This window comes from Xiphophorus hellerii, chromosome 21 (assembly GCF_003331165.1).
Source record: "Xiphophorus hellerii strain 12219 chromosome 21, Xiphophorus_hellerii-4.1, whole genome shotgun sequence".
In the NCBI taxonomy this organism is placed as follows: domain Eukaryota; kingdom Metazoa; phylum Chordata; class Actinopteri; order Cyprinodontiformes; family Poeciliidae; genus Xiphophorus; species Xiphophorus hellerii.
Window position 1 is genome coordinate 6905406 of NC_045692.1, and position 23870 is coordinate 6929275.

Sequence of the window (23870 nt, forward strand, 5' to 3'; positions counted from 1 at the left end):
AGCAATATTTCGATAATTATCCATGTAGACTAGAAGTTCTCACGTGTTTGTATAAATAAACACGCAAAAACGGACTTCATGGCGTTACTAATCAAATTGGTTCAATGCTAATTGGTCCTTGGGTGACTTTCTACAACTTCCCGCTCCTGGTTTAAAGCGCGAGAAAGGTTTGGATTTTATTTTGAAAAGTACCTGAACCGGAAGTGCTCCTACCTCTCCCTCCCGTTGTACTCTGGACACGTGTTTACATTTCCGACAAGCATGTAAAGATTGTAGCAAAACTACCCACATGATACTTCGCTGTAAGTTACATATTACATGGAAATACCAGCTTGTAACAATTTAATTTGTATAATTGTTACAGTGAAATATGATATTTATTTTATTTTATTTTTTTTAGCTACCAGGGACAGTGTTAGATCGTCCTGACTACTTTTGTTTTTGTATGATTTACGTCTAGTAGTGTGAACCTTAAAACATTTGTTTTCGAAGACATTTGTAGCGTACTGTCATGGCTGATGCGTTCAGTAGCAGCTCGGAGACTGTGATTCAGCGTGTGGTCGACGTTAGCCTGAAGGAAAACACCCCTGCTGAAAAACTCGCCGAGTTGTATCAGATTACGAGGACATGCGCCTTCATCAGCGAGCATCACTTTGGAAAGGTAGCATTTAAAAAACCTTACGCTGTTTTAAACACTGGATGAAAGGTAGATAATTGTGGTTCCTGTGTGTTTTTTGTTGTTTTTTTTTTCAGGTTGCTCTGCAGTTTCCCGATGAGCTGCTGGTCGACTCGGCCGCTGTGGCTGCGGAGATTGAGAGAAACAGTCGAGCCAAAACGTTTATTTTGGGAGACACCTCCTATGGCAGGTACTATGATCTGTTCAACTTCTCCAGTATTTCACAACTATTCTTTGGGATTCTTTTTTTTTTGCAAACAAAATCACGGATTTCGTGGGGTTATTTTAGAAATATATCCAATAAACTTTTTAGGATATTTCCTCATTTAAGCGCTACAAAAGTCTACATCTAGGAGAACAGGATGATGGAAAACAACAGCACACAGTCAGATTGGACCTCAATTTTATTCTGTATAGAACTTAAATTATTAAAATTGTATCGGGGCCATATAGATCATGAGCTATAACTTTATATCAATTAAAGTTGAGTCAGCAGTGTAGTGAAAGTAAGAAATACTGTCACCTGCAGGTGGGAGTTAGCAGTCACTTAAAGCAAATGTTTCAACCATTTTTGAGGAAAATTTGTAAGATATTAACAGAAATGCCTTAGCATGAAAAAAATATGGAGATCTGGGTGAAGAACTGGAGGGACTGTAGGTATTGAATTAGAATCTATATTACAGACCTTCTATTCTGGTTGTTGTTTTTTAAATTTAAGTTGGATGAAATAATTTCCAGTCTGAAATTAACTCGTGTGGTTCCTTTCATTCTTATTGAGCAGCTGCTGTGTCGACGAGGTAGCAGCAGAACACGTCGGCGCCGACTGCATCGTTCACTACGGCAACGCCTGCCTCAGCCCGTCCAAACGACTTCCTGTCATGTACGTCTTTGAGAGACGGACCCTGGATGTGGAGAAGTGCGCCGCCTCTTTCAGGGACCTTTACGCGGACACACAGACGCACATCCTCCTCCTTTATGACGTCAACTACGATCACGCTATTGGCAAGTTTTTCCCAGGAAAACATTAATTTCTTGGTTAAATTTCACTTCCTTTTGTAAATTTCTTCATCTTCTTCTCTTTTCCAGGTGATCTTCGGACGCTCCTCTCACCAGAGTATCCAAACCTTGTAGTCACTGAGCTTGTTGTTGAAGGGGAAAACTGTTACAGTCATGGACGGATCGATAAAGAAACCCGTCCATCTGAGGATGACAACAGCCAGACCATTTGTCAATTCGGACGACGGTTCTCCTTAAAAAGTGGTTCATCTCTAACGGATTACCGTATGTTCTATGTAGGCCAGGAGGGAGCCACTTTACGAAACTTCATGATGACCTGGAATCGCTGCTCGTTTTGTTCTTTCGATCCTGTCTCAATGACGGGAAGGCTGGAGTCTGTGAACGTCAACCGTGCTCTCATGAAACGCTACTATGCCATCGAAAGGGCCAAAGACGCTAACGTGGTCGGCATCCTCGTCGGCACCCTGGGCGTGGCCGACTACCTCGCCATCATCCAGCAACTCAAAGAGACTCTTCGCAGAGCCGGCAAGAAGAGCTACATGTTCGCCATGGGGAAGCTCAACGTTCCCAAACTAGCGAACTTTCTGGAGATCGACATCTTCGTGCTAATCGCGTGTCCCGAGAACTCGCTGCTGGACTCCAGCGAGTTCTACAAGCCCGTGGTGACGCCGTTCGAGATGGAGGTGGCTTGCAACAGGAAGAGGGAGTGGTCCGAGGAATACGTCACGGATTTTCGACATCTTCTTCCAGGTTTGATTGCAGTTTATGGAGTAATTGTTTGGAAGCTAAGAGGAGCCGTTAGCCCCGAACCAGACAATGGATTGTTTGGTAGATTTAATCAGATTAGCTTATACACAAGGGTTACGATGTAGTCCTGAAAAGTCCGGAAGAGTGTAGAATCTCCAGATCTTAGTATGGAAAATATTTTTTATTTCCAATCTCCTTGGCAATGTGATACAATATGAATTTCTTGAAGTAAGTTCATCTGTCCTTCTCCTTTCATAGTTAATCTTTCTATGCATTATGTCAGTAAGCATAAAAAATGTTAATCCATCCGATCTTTCATTCATCCGTCAAAATCCAACGCACTTTGAGGTCAGTATGCTTCCATCCATCCATAACTTTGTCTGTCCATGCCGTGTAACATTAGAAGCCAAACATGCACTAATGGAGAACTAATATAATTCCCCGTCGGTGCATGATGGAGAAATGCACCCCAATCAGGGATTATGGCCCCTGATTGGGCCTTAACAGGGAAAAGCATTCCAATGTGGATGAAACATGGGCGTGGCTGACTACCTCAATCTGTCCATTCATCCATATATCAGTCAAGTCTGTTAATGTCAAACATTCTCATTAATTACATGACAGTCGTCAAAAAAGAAATGGCGAAATGTCACAATGCGATTCACACCCTTGGTATATGTTCATAATCTAAAGTCTGAAATATCGGCTATAAATTCAAATAGCAGATGAGCTTCTGTTTTATACAAATCACCTTTTGTATTTTTATTTATGGTGGAACACAATAATAAAAAAAAAAATGACTTAATTGCATTTTAATTAAATCTACTGTATATCGGCAACAATTTCAAATCAAAATTCCTTTTTGCTGCCAAGTTATAGACATATGGGCAACATGTATTTATTGTTTTTAATTTGTTATTTAGTTTATTCAACCGTCAGATTAGCGCAAAGTGATTTTTATGTCCATTCAGCTTTCAGGGGTGTTATGAACCCCTGATCATTCATGAAACTTCTTTGGAAAAATACTTCTGTGGAAAATGTTTAGCATTGATATAATATTTTAGGCTAGAGTAGCTTCGCTGACAGGCTAACTCCTTTTAGCACAACTTTCTCACAACAATAGTCCTTTCTGGCCTCCCTCGCTTGTGTGTCAGATTTATGGGCGTACCAGAAACGCGACCAGAACTTTTGTATAATAAAAAATCAAATAAAATGAACGAATAAAAAAATAAATGTGATTTTGTTCAAATTTTGTAACTCATCAAAATTGATGTAATTAATCAAAACTAACTCATTAACGATACATTTTGTAATATTTTTTATAAATGCTGGCTGTAAACTCTGGAAAAGTATTTAATTTAGAAAAGAAGAAGAACATGAACTCGAATCTTGATCACATTTTGACGGCTTTAACAAAAACTATATGGAGAGGTTTCCCATTACCGAGGGAACATTAACGTTCCCTCCTCTTCATCGGCCTTCTGATTCGTCTCTGCTTGCAAATGAAGTTCCTGCCAGGATGTTTCTTTTTATTTTGAGGGAAAATAAAAATCGCAAACATCATTTCACGTCTGCCATTTCTATCCTTTATCAACTTTTTTTCTTTTTTTTTTTAATCCTTGGGTCAGGTGGACAGAGTCACGTGCCGATGGCCGATCAGCAGGAAGGCGACGACGAAACCGACGTATCGTTGATAACCGGAGCGCTGCGGAGTCGGAACCCGCCGAGCGGCGAGCCCGCGGACTCCTCCTTCGGGTCCTCTGTGGTGCTGAGGAACCAGACTACGACTGTGGCCGACGCGAACTCAGCAGGTACAGAACAGCCAGAGACATCCAGTATACTTATTTATTGCTCCTTCTTTTTTTTTTTTTTTTTTTTTTTTAACAGCATGTCCAAAGCTTTGACACAGTGGATTATCTACGGTCTTGTGAATACGCTCTTACTGTTGTTTTCTAGCGTCTTTCCTGGCGGGTCGAAGCTGGCGAGGCCTGGAGCAGAAGCTGGGGGAAACTCCTGTAGTAAAGGCAGTGCAGGGCAGGAGAGGCATAGCTATCGCCTACGAAGACGAAGGAGCGCCTTGATGATGCCGCAACTTATTCATTTTCGAATGGACTCCGTATAAATTTATGCAATTATATCACTAGAAGCTAAATGTTTGGCATTTTTCTGAAATACCACCCGGCATCACTTTATATTTCAGTAATATTTAATGAATACCTGAATGTAACACGACTCAAGTCACCGATTACAATTATTTCTTATTTTCTGCCTTGTGTACAATTAAAAAATAATAATAATAAAAATTCAATTTGCATTAAGTCATTGTCCATCCACAGGAACTTCTGTTGCAAATGATGCAGGGAATATACCAGTGTTCCCATTACACTGCCCTTCCAACCAATCCTGGTTTACTACACAGAGAAAAAGAGAGACAGAGTGTGTATTATTTTAATACGACAGATTTTGCAACATGTTGAAATGATTTGAAACTCACCTTTGGAGAGCAATTTGATTTTATCTCCTTCCTGGAGGCTCAGGTCTTCTGGGTTCGAAGAGTTGTAGGAGTGAAGCGCCACCAAGTAAACCTCCTTCTGTGGCTTTCCATCACTTTGCTGTAATTGCAAAACGCACTTGCTCTTTTTTTTTATTTTTTAAGTCAAAACTTCAGAATGACTGAAGAATCTAGTCCGTTATTTTTTCCCTTGCCTGAATTTAGAATGTGTTCTGATCAAGAAAGAACAAAAGTGTCATGTTGGAAAAAGCTGAAGAAGTTTCTGCTATAGATTCTTGGTGAACTTTAATATGTTTTCAAGTGAACGTTAAGGACGGAGAACTCTAGAGATTTGGGATTTTTTTCATTTGAAATATGCTGGATCTCTGTGTTAGCATTCTCTACACAAGTAAAAATTCAACTGTGTTCATGTTCGTTTAGAAGATATTGATTGAAAACTTACATGTAAGATTAATTAAGTTCTGTCACAAACTGGGCTGCACCGATTGCACTCTTCTGGATGATCACCGATCTTTAAAATGCTTCCGATATGAATTATTTTTTCCTTCTGAAAAGTTACATTTTTACCACTCTAAAAGTAAAAGGTATTATCAAATATGCTGCTCGACCAATTAGATAGTGGTACATGAAGTCATAGTTTTGAATATATTGATTTTAATTGATGCTCTTATGAAACCACCACCGGGGGTACACCGATTTGATTTTGGTCGATATGGATTTTTTTTTGTCTAAAAAAGTCACTAAGTTGGCAACAGTAGGGTGACTCTTGGTAGCTGCACACAAGCACGTGTTACCTAGGTATTGGTCGGTTAAAATCGGTTTCACTTCTATCTGCCGATCACCCAAAACGATGGAGATTGGTTCCGATGTATCGGTGCAACCCTAGTCACGAGTCACAGAAACTGAACCGCCACCTTACCTCTTTGGTGGTACACCATAAGATGATGCGCCCATCCTCAGCACGACTCCACACGTCTTCCATCTCCGTGTTGTTATCGATGAGATTTTTCCCCCGAGAATCCGAGCTGGGAAAACAAAAAAACCCCCCCGCATTGTTACATGCGCGTTTTGCAGCCATAACAATTACACAGACGACAGTTTAAACAGAGCTTGTACCTCAAGGTGATGGCAGTAGAGTTGAGATTCAGCTTCTTGCTGATTTTCTCTATCAGAACCACGTAAGAAGACCCAGACGGCACCGATACGGCAAAGTTGAAGGTGAAGCGGATTTTGACAAAACAAGAATTGTCCTCTGGCTGCGAGATCGGGTAACAATAGAGTGGAAATGTGTAAATTAAAACATCTCAATGCAATCATTGTAGTGCTGGACAGGTTAGCGTCAGCGTACCTGCTGCTGAGTGTTCCTGCTGCGGCCAGGACTAAGACCTTCCAGGTACAGAATGAAGAAGAAGAAGAAGTGTTTACATCTCTACCAAAAGAGGATTTTAAACTCGGTTTGCTTGATCAAAAATGCCATACCTTGAATCCTCTCCGGTATTCTCGGAGGGTCTCGACTGTGAAGTCTGGCCACGCCCTGTTGATTTCCATCGCAAATGCAGAAAAATGAAAATTACAGCAAGACTCAGGTATGCGCAGAAATGTAAATTTGGACAAATGACATTTGAAGACGTTAGTTGAAATGTGTCCAAAAAAAAAAAAAAAAAAGTACAAACAGCACAAGAAATGATTCATATAAACACCTTGATTTTTTTAGAACCCAGGGAGATGTCCAGGGTAGGCTCCAGGTAGTTGTACGGAACGAGTCCCTTCTGCAATAGACATCACACTGAATTACTATTTATTAATAAAGCTGAATTATGATGAAGTGTTGCAGCTCTGGTAAAGATGTTTGAAAAAGCTTTATAAATATTCTTTCTTGCGTTGGTGGATGAAAGTCATCTATCATGATTAAAGGGCATGTTCACTTGTCTTCATTAAAGTTCAGGTTTTTACAAGGTTTTCCTTAATTGTGCTTGATTAACCTTTACACAACTTCACCAGAGGTGCCCATAGGGTGATATATACACAGGGTGTCCGCACATTCTTAAAATGTCTTAAATTCGCAAAAGAGATGCAAGTTAGCCTTAAATACGTTATTTAGAAATCTTAAGTGATCTTATGTCGTGGCAGTACTATTTAATCTAGCTTTGTCTTGTATATGTAGCTTTTTGTCAGGCAAAAGTTTGAGTCACGCGCAGACATTGTCACTTGGTTCTGTGACTCCAGGCAGTTGTAGCTACTGGTAACTGGCTGCTAATAAACCCCTGGACGGACGAACAGACGGAGGGTAAGATGCACAAAAGCGCTACCAGTAGCCACAAATAGACCCCAGAAATTTTACAATATACGCTATGCTATTATTGATTGTAATACAGCAGAATCTCCCAACCATCCCCTATATTTATATATATATATATTGGTTTTAAATCTAGATTTAAGGTGACATTAAAAATATCTTAAAATGTCTTAATTTTGACTTGCTGAAACCTGCATACCCTGTATATAGGCATTTAAAAAAAAAAGGAACAAGAAATCAATACAAGCGTCTATTCTGAGCACAGACTGCAGGACCGAGGTCGTACCCGTTCATTGAAGACCACATATGCCCAGTTGTCGGTCCCTTTCTGCAACACAAATACAATGTTGCCCGGCACTACAGCCAACTCATCGCTGGTCTCTGGAACAAACTCAAACAGCACTGTGTGCGCCTCCCCTTCCAGCGCTCTGCGAAAACAGCAACATGGAGAAAACAGAGTCATCTGATATCACAGCAAAATGTTGAAAGCACTGTTCTGTTGGTTGATTTTATGCACATTACTTACACAAAAATAAGTTTAAAGCAGGGTGTCTGCGGATCCTTAAAAAGTCTTAAAGTCTTGTCTTGTGTGTCTAAAACGAGGCCTTAAAATATCTTAAATTTATTTTTCAATAAAGTTGGCCTTAAATAGGTATTACATTGTGTTGTGGCAATACTTTTTAATGTGATTTTTTTTTTTCTCATTAAACTTTTTTTGTCGCACAAAAGTTTGAGTGGCAGTCAAACATCTTCATTGCATTCTGTGACTCGAGGCGGTTGCGGCTATCAGCAACTAGCTGCTAATTGACTCTTGCTAGCTTTCTTGCCTCTATCATGGGTAAGTGTTAGAAGAATTATTATCTAGTTTCATTTACTTTTGAGTTTATTTTAACAGTTATGTTTTCATATTATTATTCTGTTTTATGTTTACTTGACTTCTCTCTTTTGTAGTACTTTATTAATTTTTTGTAGTACTTTATTAATCTTTTGTAGTACATTATTAACTTTGTTTAGGATGTTTGCCTGGAAGCTAAAAACGTTAAAACATTCATGTGTTATCAGTTTCCTGTGAAACTGATTGGTTGCGGTCAGCCTCATGCCCTTGTAAGGGCATGTCCACAGAAGGTTCCAGAACACCCTATTGTAAAGATCGTTGGTCAATTTTCTGTGTGACTGTGTGAAGAAGCCCAACCTCCTTTTTCTATACATAATAAAGAGCAATGCAGAGAAAGATCTGGTAGAGTTGATCACAAACAGTGTTTGACAGCGGCTATCTGCGTCTGTTTTCGGCTCTCCTATTCTGCAGAAAAGTAATTTGTGTCTCTGGTTGATTCTTTGCAGGTTAGGACCTAAAATAAACCTATCAGTAAGTGTAAATTTATCGCCAGTCGGCTGACAATAAACAAGGGCTAAACAACATTTAAGCTTGGCACTATGTGGGCTAAGGCTGTAGCGCGCCATATCGAATGTGATTAGCATCACACTCGGTTTGCAGTTTTTGCTATGCTTGATTGTAATGCAGCAGGTTTCCCCCCCAAACACTCCTTATATTTGTAGTTTTTCCCATCTTAAATATAATTCAAGGTGGCATTAAAGATCTTAAAAAGCCTTAAATTTGAACTGCTGAAATTTGCAGATGCCTTGTAAACAAATAATTCTTCTTCTGAATTTGCTATGAACAGAAACGTTACAATTTGAAAGCATTATGTCCTGAGGAATCATGTCTGTGATTTGTATTCAACAGTGTGTTTTTAGGTGCTGCAGCGCTCCAGTGTGTGCTGCATACCTCAGGACCTCTGGTTCTTTTGGAGCAGCTGGACCATCTTCAACCTTTAGACAGAACACAGGACGGTTCAGTCACACAGACCCGGATGCATCAGAATGTCAAATGGTTTTTATTCGTCTGCTGTAATATTCTAATGTTACATTTTTATCGGCAAAAAACGGAAAATCATCAAAACAAACAGAAGTGAAGGGTTCAGGACAGGCTGTGTGGAAGTAATCAATTTCAGCAGTTTTTTATTTTTCAGTTTTTATTTGAGTGACTAACTGTGGGTAAGGATTATCGCATCACTTCCTGTTTGGCTAGCAGTTGGAAAGTTGTGAACCTTTTTCCATCTTTTCCAGCACATAACCCCAGGTTGCCTCGCTTTCTATATTAGTGTACTGTGAGTGCAGCCTGTTGACTCACAGCAAGAATAGAAATAAAAGTTAATAAGTGAAAAAAAGTATAAAGTTAATAATTCATACATTTTAAAAAATATTACCCATTTTTGCTTTTATTGTGAGTCGTCTTTGTTTTGTACTGAACGTTTTTATAAAGTGACAGTCTGGCATCGACCCAAACCTGTCATATATCGGTTAATTTTGGATTTCTAGTGTAATTTGTTCAGGATCTTTTCTCACGTCTCACCTGGGGCTGCAGCGGGGCAAATCCAGAGAACTCGTCTTGTGGAACGACGGAGGCAACAACCTGAGGGTTTAAAGCAAACGAAAATCAAAGTATCTTTCCACAGAATCGTTGTAAATAAAAAGGAACTGGGTGACTACCACATAAAGACAAGTCATCTACACTAATTCCCAAAAAGCAGAAGTTAGCGGATGCTTCTGTTTGTTCCTCAGCCGTGTTGTAATACCTTTGCTTTGCCCAGATAGTCCTTCTTCTCCAGCTCGGCTACGTAGTGCTTGTTCGGTTTGAACAGAGTCTTTGAAGGGAACTCGACCAGCTTGAAAAGCTTCCGTTTCTGCAATTGAGAAGAAAGCCTTTTCAAAGATCCCACCAGTTTTAATTCGTGCGATTCAGAAACACGGCGACTGACCAGAGTCGCCTGCAAAGCTCTGTCGATGACGCTGAGCTTGGCCTCCGTTTTGTAGTCGAGGGCCTTCGCCAGGTTTTTCTGGGCGTTTTCCCAGTTGCCCAGCTGAGCCTCAGCCAGAGCTATGTTGTGGAGAACCTGCGGCATCAAAACTATCAATGTCACATGCTGCGCAAGAAGCTTGTCTCTTTTATTTCGAAGCCCTTTTTGCTCATGACGGCACACCAGGGACGATGAAGACGGCAAAAGCAAAAGGAGGAGTAGATTTCTGCCAAAAAAATCTCAGCAAGTGTGAGATTAATCTCAGGGATTTTAGAGAAAAAAATGTGGAAGTTTCTGAACTCGAAAAGTCAAAAATTTGCGAGAAAACCCCCCCAAAAGTTTCTGAGCTTAATCTCAAAATTTTGGTGGGATTTGACTCTTTTTTTCTTCGATCTATAATGGCCTTAGTAAGCTGTTGTGCTGTTCAGCAGAATAGAGTGTACATCTGTCCATATAAATTTGGACATACAGCACCATGCAAAAATTATTCGTAACCCTTGAACTTTCGCACATGTTGTCGTATTTCCTCCACAACCTTTGACGTATTAATCTAATGTGTTGGCATTTTATGACCAACATGAAATAGCCTACAAATGAAAGTCTGAAAAGTGTGGCCTGCAGTTTATTCAGGAGTAAATACTTTTAAAAACCAGCTTAGCGCTCTCTCTCTCTGGATGTGTGGTTTCTCTTTTGAATTTGAAACCCAATTTGAAACGGCGTAAGAACTCATCTTTCTGGATAAGTGGGAGTTTCTTCCCTACAAATATTTATACATACAAATAAGGATAAAAACTTGTGTGCTTCTCAGCGTTGCCAGTCATAAACTCCTCACTGATTCAACCTCAGTCAGGTCACAGAAGTTACTCAATCTGATGTCATCAGGCGCTTTATCAGCCTGCCAAGGAGGGGTGGGGGGGTGAGAGGATTTGGACGAAATGTGTGTTCCTGGCACATTACGCAACTCATTTCAAAATAGAATCTGCTGTTTACCAACTTCTTCTGTTTAAGTTTCAGGGAAGAGCCAGCGTCTGCTCCACATCACTGGATGGCACATAACTGCTGGTCGGAGCTAATGTTCAAAAATTATTCGCAGATCAATCGCAAACCATTTCAAATGTCTAACAGGTAACTATCTTCTTTAAAGAAATACTTTAACTTTCCGATATGCATCCAAATAAACAGTTTTTGATCACAACAGCGTCGCGGTTATAAATCTAACATCACGTCTGAGACATCTCTTGTAGCCCAGGGCCTTGACGATGGATCTGATCGTCATAGTAACTATGTGTGACCCAATAAAATTTTTTTTTAAAAATCTCAGGGAATGTGAGTAATTTTGCAGGGTATAGCATATGCTGCTGCTTATTTTACGACTACTGAGAGTCAGCTGGGCTCTTTCTGGCAATAGCTGAGTGGAGAGGGATATATATATATACATATATATATATATAAACTGCTTACCTCACATGCATACAGGATGTATCTGAGACCGAGCGCCTTGTAATCGATCAGCTGGTTGTTTCGGAGAGCTTTAAAAGCTCCCTGGAAATCTGCTGAGCTCTCCTCATACCTTCAAGCAGAGTGGTGTGGGGTAAATAACACATCATGTCGCTGACAGGTAAATCTATAAGTGGTGCCCAAGAATCAAACTGGACGGAACATATGCCAAGTTTCTTTTTATTTTGAATAAAACAGTCAGAAAGTTGGCAATTTGTTCAAATGATGCGTGCTGCTTGCCTTTTCTGTTTGTAAAAGGTGATTCCTCTTTGAAAGAAGGCGACTGCCAAGTGCTCATCCTTACGTATGCTGCAATCAAACGCCTAAGAAATAGAAGAAGAAGAAGAAAAAGAAGAAGAAAAAAAACTCTTAAAAAAAACTTCCTCTTAAAGAACAAAAGTGGTTCAACTACTTCTTCTTTCAGGGTGACTCGCACTTTCAGACACTGCTGTATCATCTCACACCTGACCCCAGCAGAACCTGGATGATTTTTTTTTTTTTTACCCTCTGATTGGTGGAAGAATCTGTGACTTTCTGGATAAATGTGGCCAGCGTTTCACTCTGTGTGTATTCCAGACGTACCTTTTCAGCAGCGTCCAGGTCTTGGTTGCGGAGGTGGAGGCAGCCGATGTCGAAACAGATTTTGGAGTTGGGTTCCTGGATGGACAGGAAGATGCTGAGGGCTTCCGGCCAGTCCTGTCTGTCGGCGCAGGTCACAGCCTCGTCCCACTGCCGCAGGGTGTCCACGAAAGACATGTTCGCCGGCCAGAGAGCACACTGAGAGCAAATTGGGGAAGCTCTTCTGATTTGTACCCGTGAGATCAGGAAGTGCGGTGACACGTAGCAGTGTTGACAGTTTCCCTGCACCGCAACAAGTGCTATTTATATGATGGAGTACATCATATTGAAGTATTGAAATATGTGCAGTGCGTCGTAAAAAGGTGTTTAAATCCGGGGTCACTGCTACATCATTTAAGGTCACATGAAGAATCCAAAGTTTTCATGGAACAAATACTTAGAAATGGGATGATGTGCTCAATTTGTTCAATAAAATAAGCTCTGTATGCTGTATAAATATGGGATTAGATACACAATACACTCAACAGTTATGTTTTATGTCGAAGCCATATATATTTCCTTTTAAATCATTTCACATTACCTCTGCTGCAGTCTATGATAAGATACTTTTAACAGCCTCTGTGTTCTGATATCTGATTGGTTAACCTGCATAGCAACTCGTGGCAGCTTGAGTCATAATCGTCACTGACTTTGACGATTATGATTCATAACTGTGCGTACTTTTAGCTTACATTCACTTCAAATTGTTTTTGAAGATTTATACATAAATTATTTATTTGATGTATTTAAAAAAAACATACTGACACCTTTATCCATATTAATTATTAGATATTAGTATTTTATTAAACTGCAGGATATTTGGCCCTTGATGACCCATGTTACACACGTCACATCATTTAATAAATAAGTAGCAGTAAATAAATTGAGGAGACAATGTTTTTCCTCAGGCTTACCCATTTGGTCTGACATTCGTTGCATTTCAATGCAAACTCAGTAAAGCTGGTGAGAAATTGATATGTAGATTGATTTTACATGGAAAAATAATATTTTATAATAATTTTTTTTGTATAATTGCAACAAGCACATTTATTAAGTATTGCAAATTATAAATACGTTTTAATTTTAAATTAATTTAATTTTGCAACTTGGCAGGTTCCTTCTAAATGTGATATTGTCACATACGTGGTTTCAAAAATATGTTGTCTAGGTAATTAATCAGTTTTTTTGTGGGTTTTTTTTTTGGTTTTTTTTGCCCACTAAGCTGCATCATTTATTTTGTTTTTCTGTTTAAGAGAGGCATTCCCACAGAATGATGCTGCCACCACCACCTACCGTATTTAAACTCGGCAGCAGCCACCATATTCCGAAACAGGTCAAGGATGATTACCTCCTAATCTATTTTAATAATGAGCTACTGTGCCAAACTTTACAGCACAAAATACAACCTCCGGTCTATACCTTTCAAAGTAAATTACTTGTAAATAGCCAAATATATAAAAATTGCTATAAAAAAAATAGTATAACCTCCAGTAGGACATAAAGTATAAAATTGTTTGCTAGATATTATAATGTGTGTAAATACATTAAAATTTTTTTATAAATAACGTTACTCATTAGGCTCTAAATAAACAACGCTCTTGTTTTGAAAGGCCTAGTACGAGTTTCCGTTAGCCGTCGCTAGCTAAACAAACATGGCTCTGCTACTTTTTCGGACAACGAACCCTTATGATACTTAGGCACGTAGAAAAAAAGGGAAACATGCAACAGACAAAACGCGTCCTGTTATTTGATATATGACACTTTAATGTAAGAAAAGCGGTATCTTTGTTGTATTCGGCGCAGAGAAGCCCTTCGCAGCCGTGTTTACATACAGCTAACTCCACAGTTGGCTAATGGAAGCTAGTTGTAGCAAAATGGACCTTGGAACAATGTTGTACAACAATTTAAAAGATGTTACATGGAGCACGACGTCCCTACCTTTAGACCAGCTGGTCAGTACATATAAGCTGCCCCAGATTGCCAAACTGGATAACGGTGAGTAACAATTGTGACTGTACTCACTTCTCAAGCTATTATCTTTGCGTTGGTGAGCAGAAAATTCAGTCTTGTGGTTTATGATTAATGCTGGACTTAGTTGTTTAAAATACATTTTTAGAGATTTTCTTTGGTAGGACGCAAACGGTGCATCTGCCTGACAGGTCACACCATGTTGGCCTGAAGAAGGTAATGTAAATGTGAACAATAAAAACGCACTCTGAAGTGGTGCCACTGCGTTTATGCGAAGAATGAAAACCAATTCGTTTGTGTTGAAGCTAGACAATGCAGGAAAAAGTTTAGAAATTATGTTTTTTAAGCGCCACAGGCCTCTCGGAAATGTAATTTTAATGTAGATGCAGCATGTAATGTCAGCGGAAATAAGTTTTTTTGCGCAAAAAGTAAACCGTTTGAAAGTATGTCTGGTGTCATAACCTGTGTTTCACAGCATCATGTGTCTTGTCAGCACAAATCATTTAGCCTATGTGTGTTGTGAAGATGCACATTTCAAAAATTTTTTTAAACATATTTGCCACTCCATAACTTGTGCAGGTCAGTCAGTTGAAGGGCTTCGAGACAATGACTACCTCTTGATCCATTCCTGCCGTCAGTGGACAACTATTACTGCTCACAGTCTGGAGGAGGGACACTACGTGATTGGGCCCAAGATAGAGATCCCTGTTCATTATGAAGGTACAGCAACAAGCATCTTTGTATCATTTCTCTATATCAGTTTACTAGTTCAGTTTGTAACCCACATATGAGAATTTTGTCCCAATCGGCTTCCATTTCATAACTATTTAAAAACAATTTGCACCCATATCCTCGAAATGGGACTGAAAAATATTAGGAAATAATGCAATTAAGATTCTTTTTTGTTGATGTGGTGATGAAATCGTTGTGATTAACCAACATTTTCTATATTTTCCATCATAATGATATCCCCACAACTCTTTGATGGTTTTGTTAGTTATAACACTTAAACAGGTGTTTAACACTTAAAGTGTTCCCTTTATTTTTTTGAGCAGTATATATGTCAATTTCTCCCTCAATGGTCAGAAACGTCCATCCTGCTGGCCATTTATAGTAATTGAACACAGTGGTATTTATTTTTAAATGTATTATTCTACCAAATATTTCATCTAAGCCATCCTGTGGAATAGTATTTTTTTTTCTCCACACACTGACACTGCAATGACGATTGTAATTTGAAATATTTTTGTTTTATTGCTATTGATAAGTATTTTTGATGAATTGTGAAGGTAAATGTAACTCTAACGATGCTATAAAATGACTGGCAGCTCTGTGTAATTTGTCTTTCTACCTCCACCTTTGTCTCTTCCCGCTGTAGCAGTTTGTATTTTGAAAATCCATCAAAGTGAAGGATAATTTCTGGGATCGACAGTACGGTCGACTGTTCACCACTTGGGGAATACTGTTGACGCCTGAGCTGACCTTTTTTTTGTTATATTCCTTTGTTTGTTTGTTTTTTTCCCAACTTCAGGTCAGTTTAAGCTGCTGGAGCAGGACAGAGATGTCAAGGAGCCTGTGCAGTACTTCAACAGTGTGGAGGAGGTGGCCAAAGCTTTCCCTGAAAGGGTGTACGTCATGGAGGAGATCACTTTCAACGTTAAGGTACATTCAACCCGTTAAACGGACGTTGATTAAAGCTGCTGTAGGCCAGGTTCAGTAGGAAAGGTGAGTAGGACGATATCTCCTCAATAATCTATCATAATGTGTAGAGAGAATTTGTGTTCGTGAGAATATAGCAACGAGTAAAATCAGAAGTACAAATAATTTAAAAAAAACTATCAGAAAGAAAACTTTTAAATGATCCTGGTCATACTGGCACCATTTATTTATTCAGCAAATTAAGGATTTTTAATGTAATAAAAATGTTGTAGTTGTAATTTGTGGATGCTTATCAGGCTATCTGCTTAGGTTGCTAATAGAAATGCGGTTGGGGAGATGTTTGTTTATTTTTTTCAATTACTATATTTCCAAACGGGCAAATTATTTTTTCCCTTTTGTTGCTCTTTAAGACAGCTGACTGGCTGTGTGCAGCAATGGCTGGTCGAGGAGGGACTTCAAATTCTTTTTATTATCGCTCTCAATAAAAAGAATCTCAAGTGTAATGACGGCATGATGGGAAAATTTGCCGTCTTGGAACGTTTTATAGCCTTTCGTTTATCTTGTCTTTGATGACTTCCTCCTTAACTATGGAGCACTACAAAGGACAGCATTTCCTCTCAGAGCTGTTTTTATGCTTGCCTTAACTCCAGCAATAAAAGGAGTGTCTGACGAGACAAAATCATCCCATCGGCATTCATGACAATGCACAACGGGCTTTTTAGTCCAAGTACTTAATTCTCACGCCATTATTTAGTGTTTTATTTACTTGTTTTTTAAGGTTAAAGTAAAAAAAGCCAAACTATTTTGACACTCAACCGGTTTCTACCGGATGTCTTTATAATAGCAAGCACTAAAGATAAACACATAGGTTTAACTAATTAAATTTTAGGAATGTTGACTGGACCAGTTTGTGCCTGTGTACTGTTTAGATTGTCACCTGAACAATAGAAAAGCATCTGCCATGAAGCTTTATATTATAAAAACTCATTTGAGCAGTTCTATGAACTACAGTCAGTCATAACTCCAGGAAACAAGAAGAACTGGACTTCTGTTGGTAAAAGAATTATGACAATGGCAGAATAATTATGGAGATATTTTTCTAGGAAAGATTACTATGCCCTTAAATGCCAGATGATGATGCCATTACGGTGTAAGGGTAATTAGCTGTATAGGAGTTAAAAGGAAGCTGCTACTGTGGATATATTTTAAGACATCACCTCAGACACGATGCTTCCGTGTGTGATATCCTGAAAAAAAAAAAACTAAATCAATTGACCAGGTATCCAAAAAAAAAAAGCTGAGATGCAGATACGTCTGGTTTGTCTTGGGATCCAATTTCCAGATGCCTGAAAATGCCGCATTTATCTACAAGCTACCTAAACATTTGGGAAAGATGTCCCAAAGATGAGCGTGCATTGGTGCAAATTTCACATTCATTACCTTTTGTTCACAGATGGCTTCAGGGGAGTGTAATGAAGACACAGAAGTTTACAACATAACACTAAGTACCGGTGACGAACTGACTTTAATGGGTCAGGCGGAGATCCTTTACGCCAAGAGCTCTAAAGAAAAGTCGAGGCTCAACACCATTTTCAAGAAGATCGGCAAGCTCAACTCCATCAGCAAAATCGGCCGCGGGAAGATGCCCTGCTTGATTTGCATGAACCACCGCACCAACGAGAGCATCAGCCTGCCCTTCCAGTGCAAGGGCCGGTTCAGCACCTGCAGCCCGCTGGAGCTGCAGATGCAGTACGGCGAGCACACCATCCGGAACATCGTGGAGAAAACCCGACTCCCAGTCAACGTGGTCGTGCCTGGCACGCCGCCCCGCAACCAGCACGACCTCCACCTCATCCGCGAGGGCCACCGCTACAAGCTGGTCAACATCCAGACCAAGACGGTGGTGGTGTGCTGCGTCCTGCGGAGCAACAAGATCATCCCCACCCACTTCCCCTTCCACATGGCCATGCCGAGATTCATCGTCCCGGAAGAGCTGCTGCAGGGAGAGCTGTGGCTGGAGACCATGGTGCACCGCTGGTTTTCCTTCTGCCAGGAGCAGTTCGACATCGACGACTACTCTCGGGCCGTCCGGGACGTGCGGGCCGACTGGAACGAAGACGGCAGTAGCCCGAAAAAAAGCAGCGGGAACGGCAGCTGCGGAGGGAGCGGCGGAAGCGGCAGCTCCAACGGGTGTCCCGGCCACAAGCAGGTGCCCAGCTCGTTGACGTACGCCAGAGACGAGCTCACGCAGTCTTTCCACCGACTCTCGGTGTGCGTGTACGGCAGCAACCTGCACGGGAACAGCGAAGTCAACTTGCAGGGGTGTATGACGCTGTGCGGAGACTGGGCTCTCCCGCCTTCCGACGGCGGCCATTCAGAATTCGGAGAGAACGAGCACCTGTTCCCTGAGCTGTCGGACTTCACCAGCCAACATGCAAGTCTCAGCAAGTTGGATGTTCCCTATGAGGAGTTGTGGTTGGATCACCTGAAAAGGCAGAGTCCAAAACCTTCCTCAGGCGAAGGCGTAAGAGTCGCCAACGACGACTGTGCAACAACGGCCGCACTGTATCCAGTCACATGTCCTCTTGCTGCCAGAACCAGTTTGGACATTCCACTTACTCCACCACCGGTCCCACCAAAGTCTGAAGCTGTGAGTAGAACGCCATTCTTTGATACACTCTGTGTTTCGAGTAAAACAAAGTCAAACTGCTTCTGTTGAGAGTTTGACTCTTCAGTGTCTTCATGCTTAGGGTTTTTTTTCTTTCTTTCTTTAATCGATGAATGTAGAATTCTTGAGTATTTTTACTTCAAGGTCAACATCATTATTGGGATTTTATGTTACAGCACAACACAAAGTAGTTTATTGATGTGAAGTGGAAGGAAAATGTTCAGGCACTTGTTGTGTTTCTGGCGTCTCTACCAGCTTTGGACTTCTACAGATAACCCATCGTATCTTTGAACAGTCATTTTTGAGTCTTACCAAAAATCCTTAATTGCATTTATGTCTGGACTTTGACTGAACCGGTCTAATTCACAAATATACCTTGATCTAAACCATACCATCGTAGGTTGATGGTCTTTTTCAACCTCTAATTAATATTCTTCCGGTATCGCTCGGCCTTTAGCTCCAACCAACTTCCCATTGGCGCTTGCATTACTACAGAAAGTTTTCAAATATAAAACTTGGAACCTTCTGACTGTTTTCAAATGAATCCAACATCCTTTTAGGTGAAGGAGGAATGTCGTCTACTGAACGCTCCACCCATTCCTCCCAGAAGTATAAAGCAGCTACCGTCGGTGCCCATCCCGTCGAAGCCCCGCCAGCAGGACACTCGGTCTCCAAGTCCAACGCTTTCCTATTATTCCTCTGGTCTTCATAACATGTAAGAATCAGGAGCATTCTAGGAGGGGGGCTGGAGATCTAATAGAATTATTTGGCAAATGAGTCTTGTCATTTTTCATTAGCAGTGGAGCAACTGAGCAAGAGGGAGCCGAGCTACAAGAGCAAAGTCACGTCTGCTACCCCTGCAGCTGGGGTAACGCCAGCACTATGGAGAAAAGAGCCACTTCGCCCAGCGGAGGCCCGCCGTTGGACGGCGTGTCGTCCCGTCTGTCTTGGCCCAACAACTTTATCGGAGGGGACGCTCACTGCATGGACGAGTTCGTGCCCGCGAGCTGCCGGAGCTACTTCAGCTACCCCAGAAAGAGGACCCCGAGTTCCTCGAAAACCTGCGCAATCAGTCTGGATGACTACGACGGCCGAGAGCTGGCACGCCGCCGCGCGGAGTTCAGCTTGCAGAAAGGCCCCACTGACCAGATCTGCACTAAATCTTCAAGCTGCAACTCGGAAATGTACCGGAACACGCCAATAGAAGAATCGAACACTAAGCAGAGCTTATCCTGCCCCATTTTACCACCAAGAACACCTAAATCCAACGCCATCAAGAAGTGCCCAGATTTCCCGACGGAGTCCGTCTGCAACGAGTCGCAGCGAGCCGCCGTTCAAACCGAGCCGGGCACCAATGAGATTAGTCCCAGCTCTGCAACTCTAAACTGTCCCTCTGTCTCTCCCGCCGCGCAGTGGCAGCCGCCTTTGAACTTGTCCGGCATCTCCATCGAAGAGGTGTCCAAGTGTCTGAAGTTCATCGGCCTGCCCAACGACATAGTCTCCCTTTTTGTGTCCGAGAAGATCGACGGGAATCTCCTCCTGCAGCTCACCGAGGAGATTTTGTCCGAAGACTTCCGCCTAAGCAAGCTGCAGGTGAAGAAACTCATGCAGTTCATAAACGGGTGGAGACCCAAGATATAACGGTATGAAACACTAAATCTGGTTGTAAAGCTGAGAACATAATGCCTTCAAGTATACACGCTATGCACAGCAAGCCGCAAGCAGGCTTGGGATTTTTCTTTGATATGTTGAACTTATTTCCATCGCTACGTCGCGGGAAACGTACCGGGGTTTTTGTCGTTCCTGCAAACCCTCGGACTGTCTGCGACTTTAACTGAGCGAAACAAATTGGCACTTTCATTACAAGGCATATATTTATGTCAGAATCCTAGTGTGTTTCCATCCACGACCCGCTAATTATTTATGACAAAAAATGTTGTTTTTATTTGAGTCAAATGAAATACAAACGAAAACAAATGTGAAGAACTATAGGATGCTAGAATCTTAAGCTATTAAGATTTTTAAGAGCACAAACTACATGTGTGTCTAAGAAGTAGCGTCAATAATTATTATTTTTTAAATAATAATGCTTTTTAAAAAAAAACTAAATCCAAAAATACACTATTCACTAATTATAGGGAAAGTTCATGATTTCTCAAGCAGTTTTGTTGCAATATAAGAAAAGCTTTTTATCTGACCTGCAATAGCCAACTTTCTCTGTGTCTTCATTTAGTATCATTTTATTTCAAATTTTCAGCTCAGTCTTATTTTATTCAAAACGGCAGTGTACATAAAAAAGGTAAATGCAACGCAATTCCAGTTTAGTTGGTCGCCGAGTCAAGAGCTAATGGCTAGCTCGAGAGGAGCTGAGACCAAAGCAGACTAAAATCTTTAAATGGCTCCAATAAAAAGAAAAAGTCAATCCATGTTAATATGTCATGTTAAGCTAGTTAACAAGAATACTAATGTTTTTGTTACCCATGTTGCATCCCTTGAAAGTTATTTAATACTAGAAATCGAGCCAGTCTTTAATTTTTGTACAGAAGTTGTGCTCTCTATGGCCTTCTCTATATATAAGATAATTGTTTATTTATTTTTTTATTACTTAAATTTTAGACACAAAATGTAAGAAAAAAAAAAAATTCTGATAAAACTTTATGCTCACAAACGAGCAGCCGCGGCTATCCTAGCTCACCCATGTTTTTCCACATTGATCATCTATGCAGACTGCTGACTTTTCTGCCCATTGTCATTACCCATATATGGTCCTCACTACCTGTCTTTGAGAGCGATGTAGCTACAAAGATTTTTTGTCGTCAGAAAGTGCTTTTGAAATTTATCTGCTACAAAAAACAAAACAAAAACAAAAGAGATTTTACAATATTTATGCTCTTGAACAAGCATCGAAGCTCCAGCCTCCACGTCCAACTAATCAGATTTTAAGCTAAATGAAGACAACAAAGGAGTTAATCCACTCCGGGTAGGATATTAACTGATTACACCACAGAACCTCACTTCAGAAATCCTGAACTGTCTCTTTAATATTTTGTCGGAGAAGCACTAATAATAGTATTTAGGTGTGTGTGGTATTTGTTTCGTAAGGACAGGGATCCAAAAAAAACAAACAAAAACTTAAGTTACTGTGCAAGTCGCAACATAAAAAAAAAAAAAAAAAGATTTACGTTAATGTTATTGTGTTGCCTGTTTTATTTGATACTTTGTAACTCGGTTTTAGCGGCGGTCTGCGGCAGTAGTTTTTTTAAATTTTTTTTTTTTTAACTCCATGCCTAAAATACAGGGCGATTTTTAAGCTCATCCTTTTAGCTTTTTTCGGTACTGTAGCGGAGTTCGGGTTTGTTCGAAAAAGCCGTGGCATTAAGTTACAATGAAACAAACGTGTGAATAAATGCGAAATGAACAAAAGCATCCTTCACAGAAAAGTATTACGCGCAAGAATCGTGGTTCATTCTTGGTTTGAGAAGCTCATTTGTTTAGTGCATGTAAACCCAACCTCACTTTGTTTTCGGAAACGCACGAATCTTTTATTATGCAAGTCTTGTTTCCGTTCGATGCAGTTCTAAGGTTGTAACGAGTTCCGCCAACGTAAAGCGAGTGAAATTCTGTCCCAACTCCAAAGCGAACATGGAGGTGAGGCACGACGCTGTTCATCAAGGATAAATTATGCATCATGCACTTTGGCAGATTATACTTTAATAATGCAGTCGATTTTAAGCGTATTGAAGTGTCTTTTTTTTTGCGAGTAAATGCACTACATGTTTTTTTTTGTTTCTTTTTTTTCAATGGTACGTCTGCCTGTTTTCTTGTCACTGTTTGTTCCAAAGTGTCCTCTAATGCAAAGAGTCTCTCAGCGCCTTAACCGAAAAGCCCTTAAAAAGAGGTTTAGCTGTTTTAATTCTGGCTCCATGTTTCGCCAGTTTTTCTCAAGATGATGTCGACAGACCTCAACGGGAGCGATGTTGTATTTTACCACCCCCATCCACCCCCCCCGACCTCCTTTTTCCTAAAACTCTGAGGGGCATTGAAGCTAAAACTCAGAATGATCTGCTTTTATGAAACACTTGTGTTTTCAGTTTTCGGGTTTGTTTGTGAACGCGGTGCTACGGCGCTTTGCTAAAGTATTCATGCCGCATGAGATGCTCGTCGCATCTCCAGTGTATTTTTGAAGAGTGGTGGTGAGTAATTTACAAATACATGCCTCATTCTTCAGCGTACTTTTTTTGTAAAATTGTTTAAAAAGAAAAGAAAAGAAAGAAACGCCAAAAACCCTCCCAAAAACATTTCCCTTTTAATTGTACTTTGTGTTGGTCTAACATACGATTTGTGGCTGCCACGTTAAAAGTGTGAAGACGTTTTAGAGGTGTGAATACTTTTGCAACGCTGTAAATATGCAGACCAGCTCAGCATCGAGTCAGGACCCCAATCCCTTCTGAGACACTTATTGCCATGGGGTTGTTACATCTTTTACTTGATTTTTTTTTTTTTTTTCAATGTATAGATCTTTTTAAAAAAAAAATTTTTTTAAGTAAATAATTACTAATGTTGCAATTATTTTTACTGAGATTTTGTGTGAATTCTTGTTGGTAACTGTAAGATGTGGGTTCTGTTTTTTTTTCTGACTGAAATAATTTTTGATCATTAGGGGGGGAAACCCCTGAAAGAATCAGTCACACTACATGTACATTAAAGGAAATTATTAATAAGCTTTGATTGTGTTTTTATTTTATTTTATTTTTTTACATTTTGCTATATGGGTGGTAATGTCTAGTATAATAACGCAGGCTCTTTAAAGAGAAGAAGGAACAAGAGAGCGGCACAAAAACGATGCCCGATACCGCATCCCAAAGCATTTCTCAGTCAAATCTGATAAATGACCTGGTGCCTCACGCATAAAGCGCACAAAAAAACTGTGCGGCGCCATATTTTACGCACAAGTCGGCATGTATAAAAATTTACTTTGCCTCAAAGTTTGCATAAATATGCGCACACTTTTTCGCTGGCGTGAAAAGGTGCGGTTCATGGTTTTAATATTTTATTGTTTAAACGTAAACGATGAAACTGAACCGCATTCATCCTCAGACAATAACATTACACGCACACAAAATAAAGAAAAAAATAAAAGTATGTGGAAAAACTCACTTGAATGTAAATAGTACTTTTTCTCAGTTTTTGTCTGATAAAGATTGGTCTGTGCGCATGAAATGCATCTATGGGGTCGTTTCATTCTGACTGAAAAAGAAAACAGGATTGGATCAGCAGACTAACTCCGGACAGGGTTGATTATTTTTAAGGTGATCAAAGTGTGTATAATCACACGTATTATAGTAGCTGCGCGA

General features: G+C 40.3%; 3 protein-coding genes across 5 annotated transcripts; 2 read left to right on the plus strand and 1 right to left on the minus strand.

Moving 5' to 3' along the window:
- Positions 1–35: 35 nt before the first annotated feature.
- dph2 (diphthamide biosynthesis 2) lies at positions 36–4728 on the plus strand. Of its 2 annotated transcripts, none has more exons than XM_032551386.1 (7): positions 36–302; positions 461–661; positions 754–866; positions 1458–1678; positions 1763–2443; positions 4069–4251; positions 4397–4728. In XM_032551386.1, the coding sequence occupies exons 2-7, from the start codon at positions 512–514 to the stop codon at positions 4519–4521; spliced, it is 1473 nt and encodes a 490-aa protein (XP_032407277.1). In that variant the 5' UTR covers positions 36–302; positions 461–511; the 3' UTR covers positions 4522–4728. The 2 variants fall into 2 exon arrangements, with proteins under 2 accessions (XP_032407277.1, XP_032407278.1); XM_032551387.1 differs by having other exon boundaries at positions 493–661.
- On the minus strand, positions 4277–12389 carry ncf2 (neutrophil cytosolic factor 2). Its single transcript, XM_032551385.1, has 15 exons — positions 12186–12389; positions 11844–11926; positions 11568–11676; positions 10068–10202; positions 9885–9992; positions 9662–9721; positions 9035–9078; positions 7535–7676; positions 6653–6721; positions 6432–6486; positions 6301–6338; positions 6069–6208; positions 5872–5977; positions 4935–5052; positions 4277–4851 (listed from the first exon to the last, which is right to left on the minus strand). The coding sequence occupies exons 1-15, from the start codon at positions 12357–12359 to the stop codon at positions 4760–4762; spliced, it is 1473 nt and encodes a 490-aa protein (XP_032407276.1). The 5' UTR covers positions 12360–12389; the 3' UTR covers positions 4277–4759.
- A 1426-nt stretch (positions 12390–13815) lies between these two features.
- Positions 13816–23239, plus strand: garem (GRB2 associated, regulator of MAPK1). Of its 2 annotated transcripts, none has more exons than XM_032551204.1 (6): positions 13816–14216; positions 14769–14909; positions 15721–15851; positions 17302–18498; positions 19077–19231; positions 19317–23239. In XM_032551204.1, exons 1-6 carry the CDS (start codon positions 14075–14077, stop codon positions 20155–20157), a joined length of 2607 nt encoding a protein of 868 aa, XP_032407095.1. In that variant the 5' UTR covers positions 13816–14074; the 3' UTR covers positions 20158–23239. The 2 variants fall into 2 exon arrangements, with proteins under 2 accessions (XP_032407095.1, XP_032407094.1); XM_032551203.1 differs by having other exon boundaries at positions 13817–14216; positions 19314–23239.
- The last annotated feature ends 631 nt before the right edge of the window (positions 23240–23870 follow it).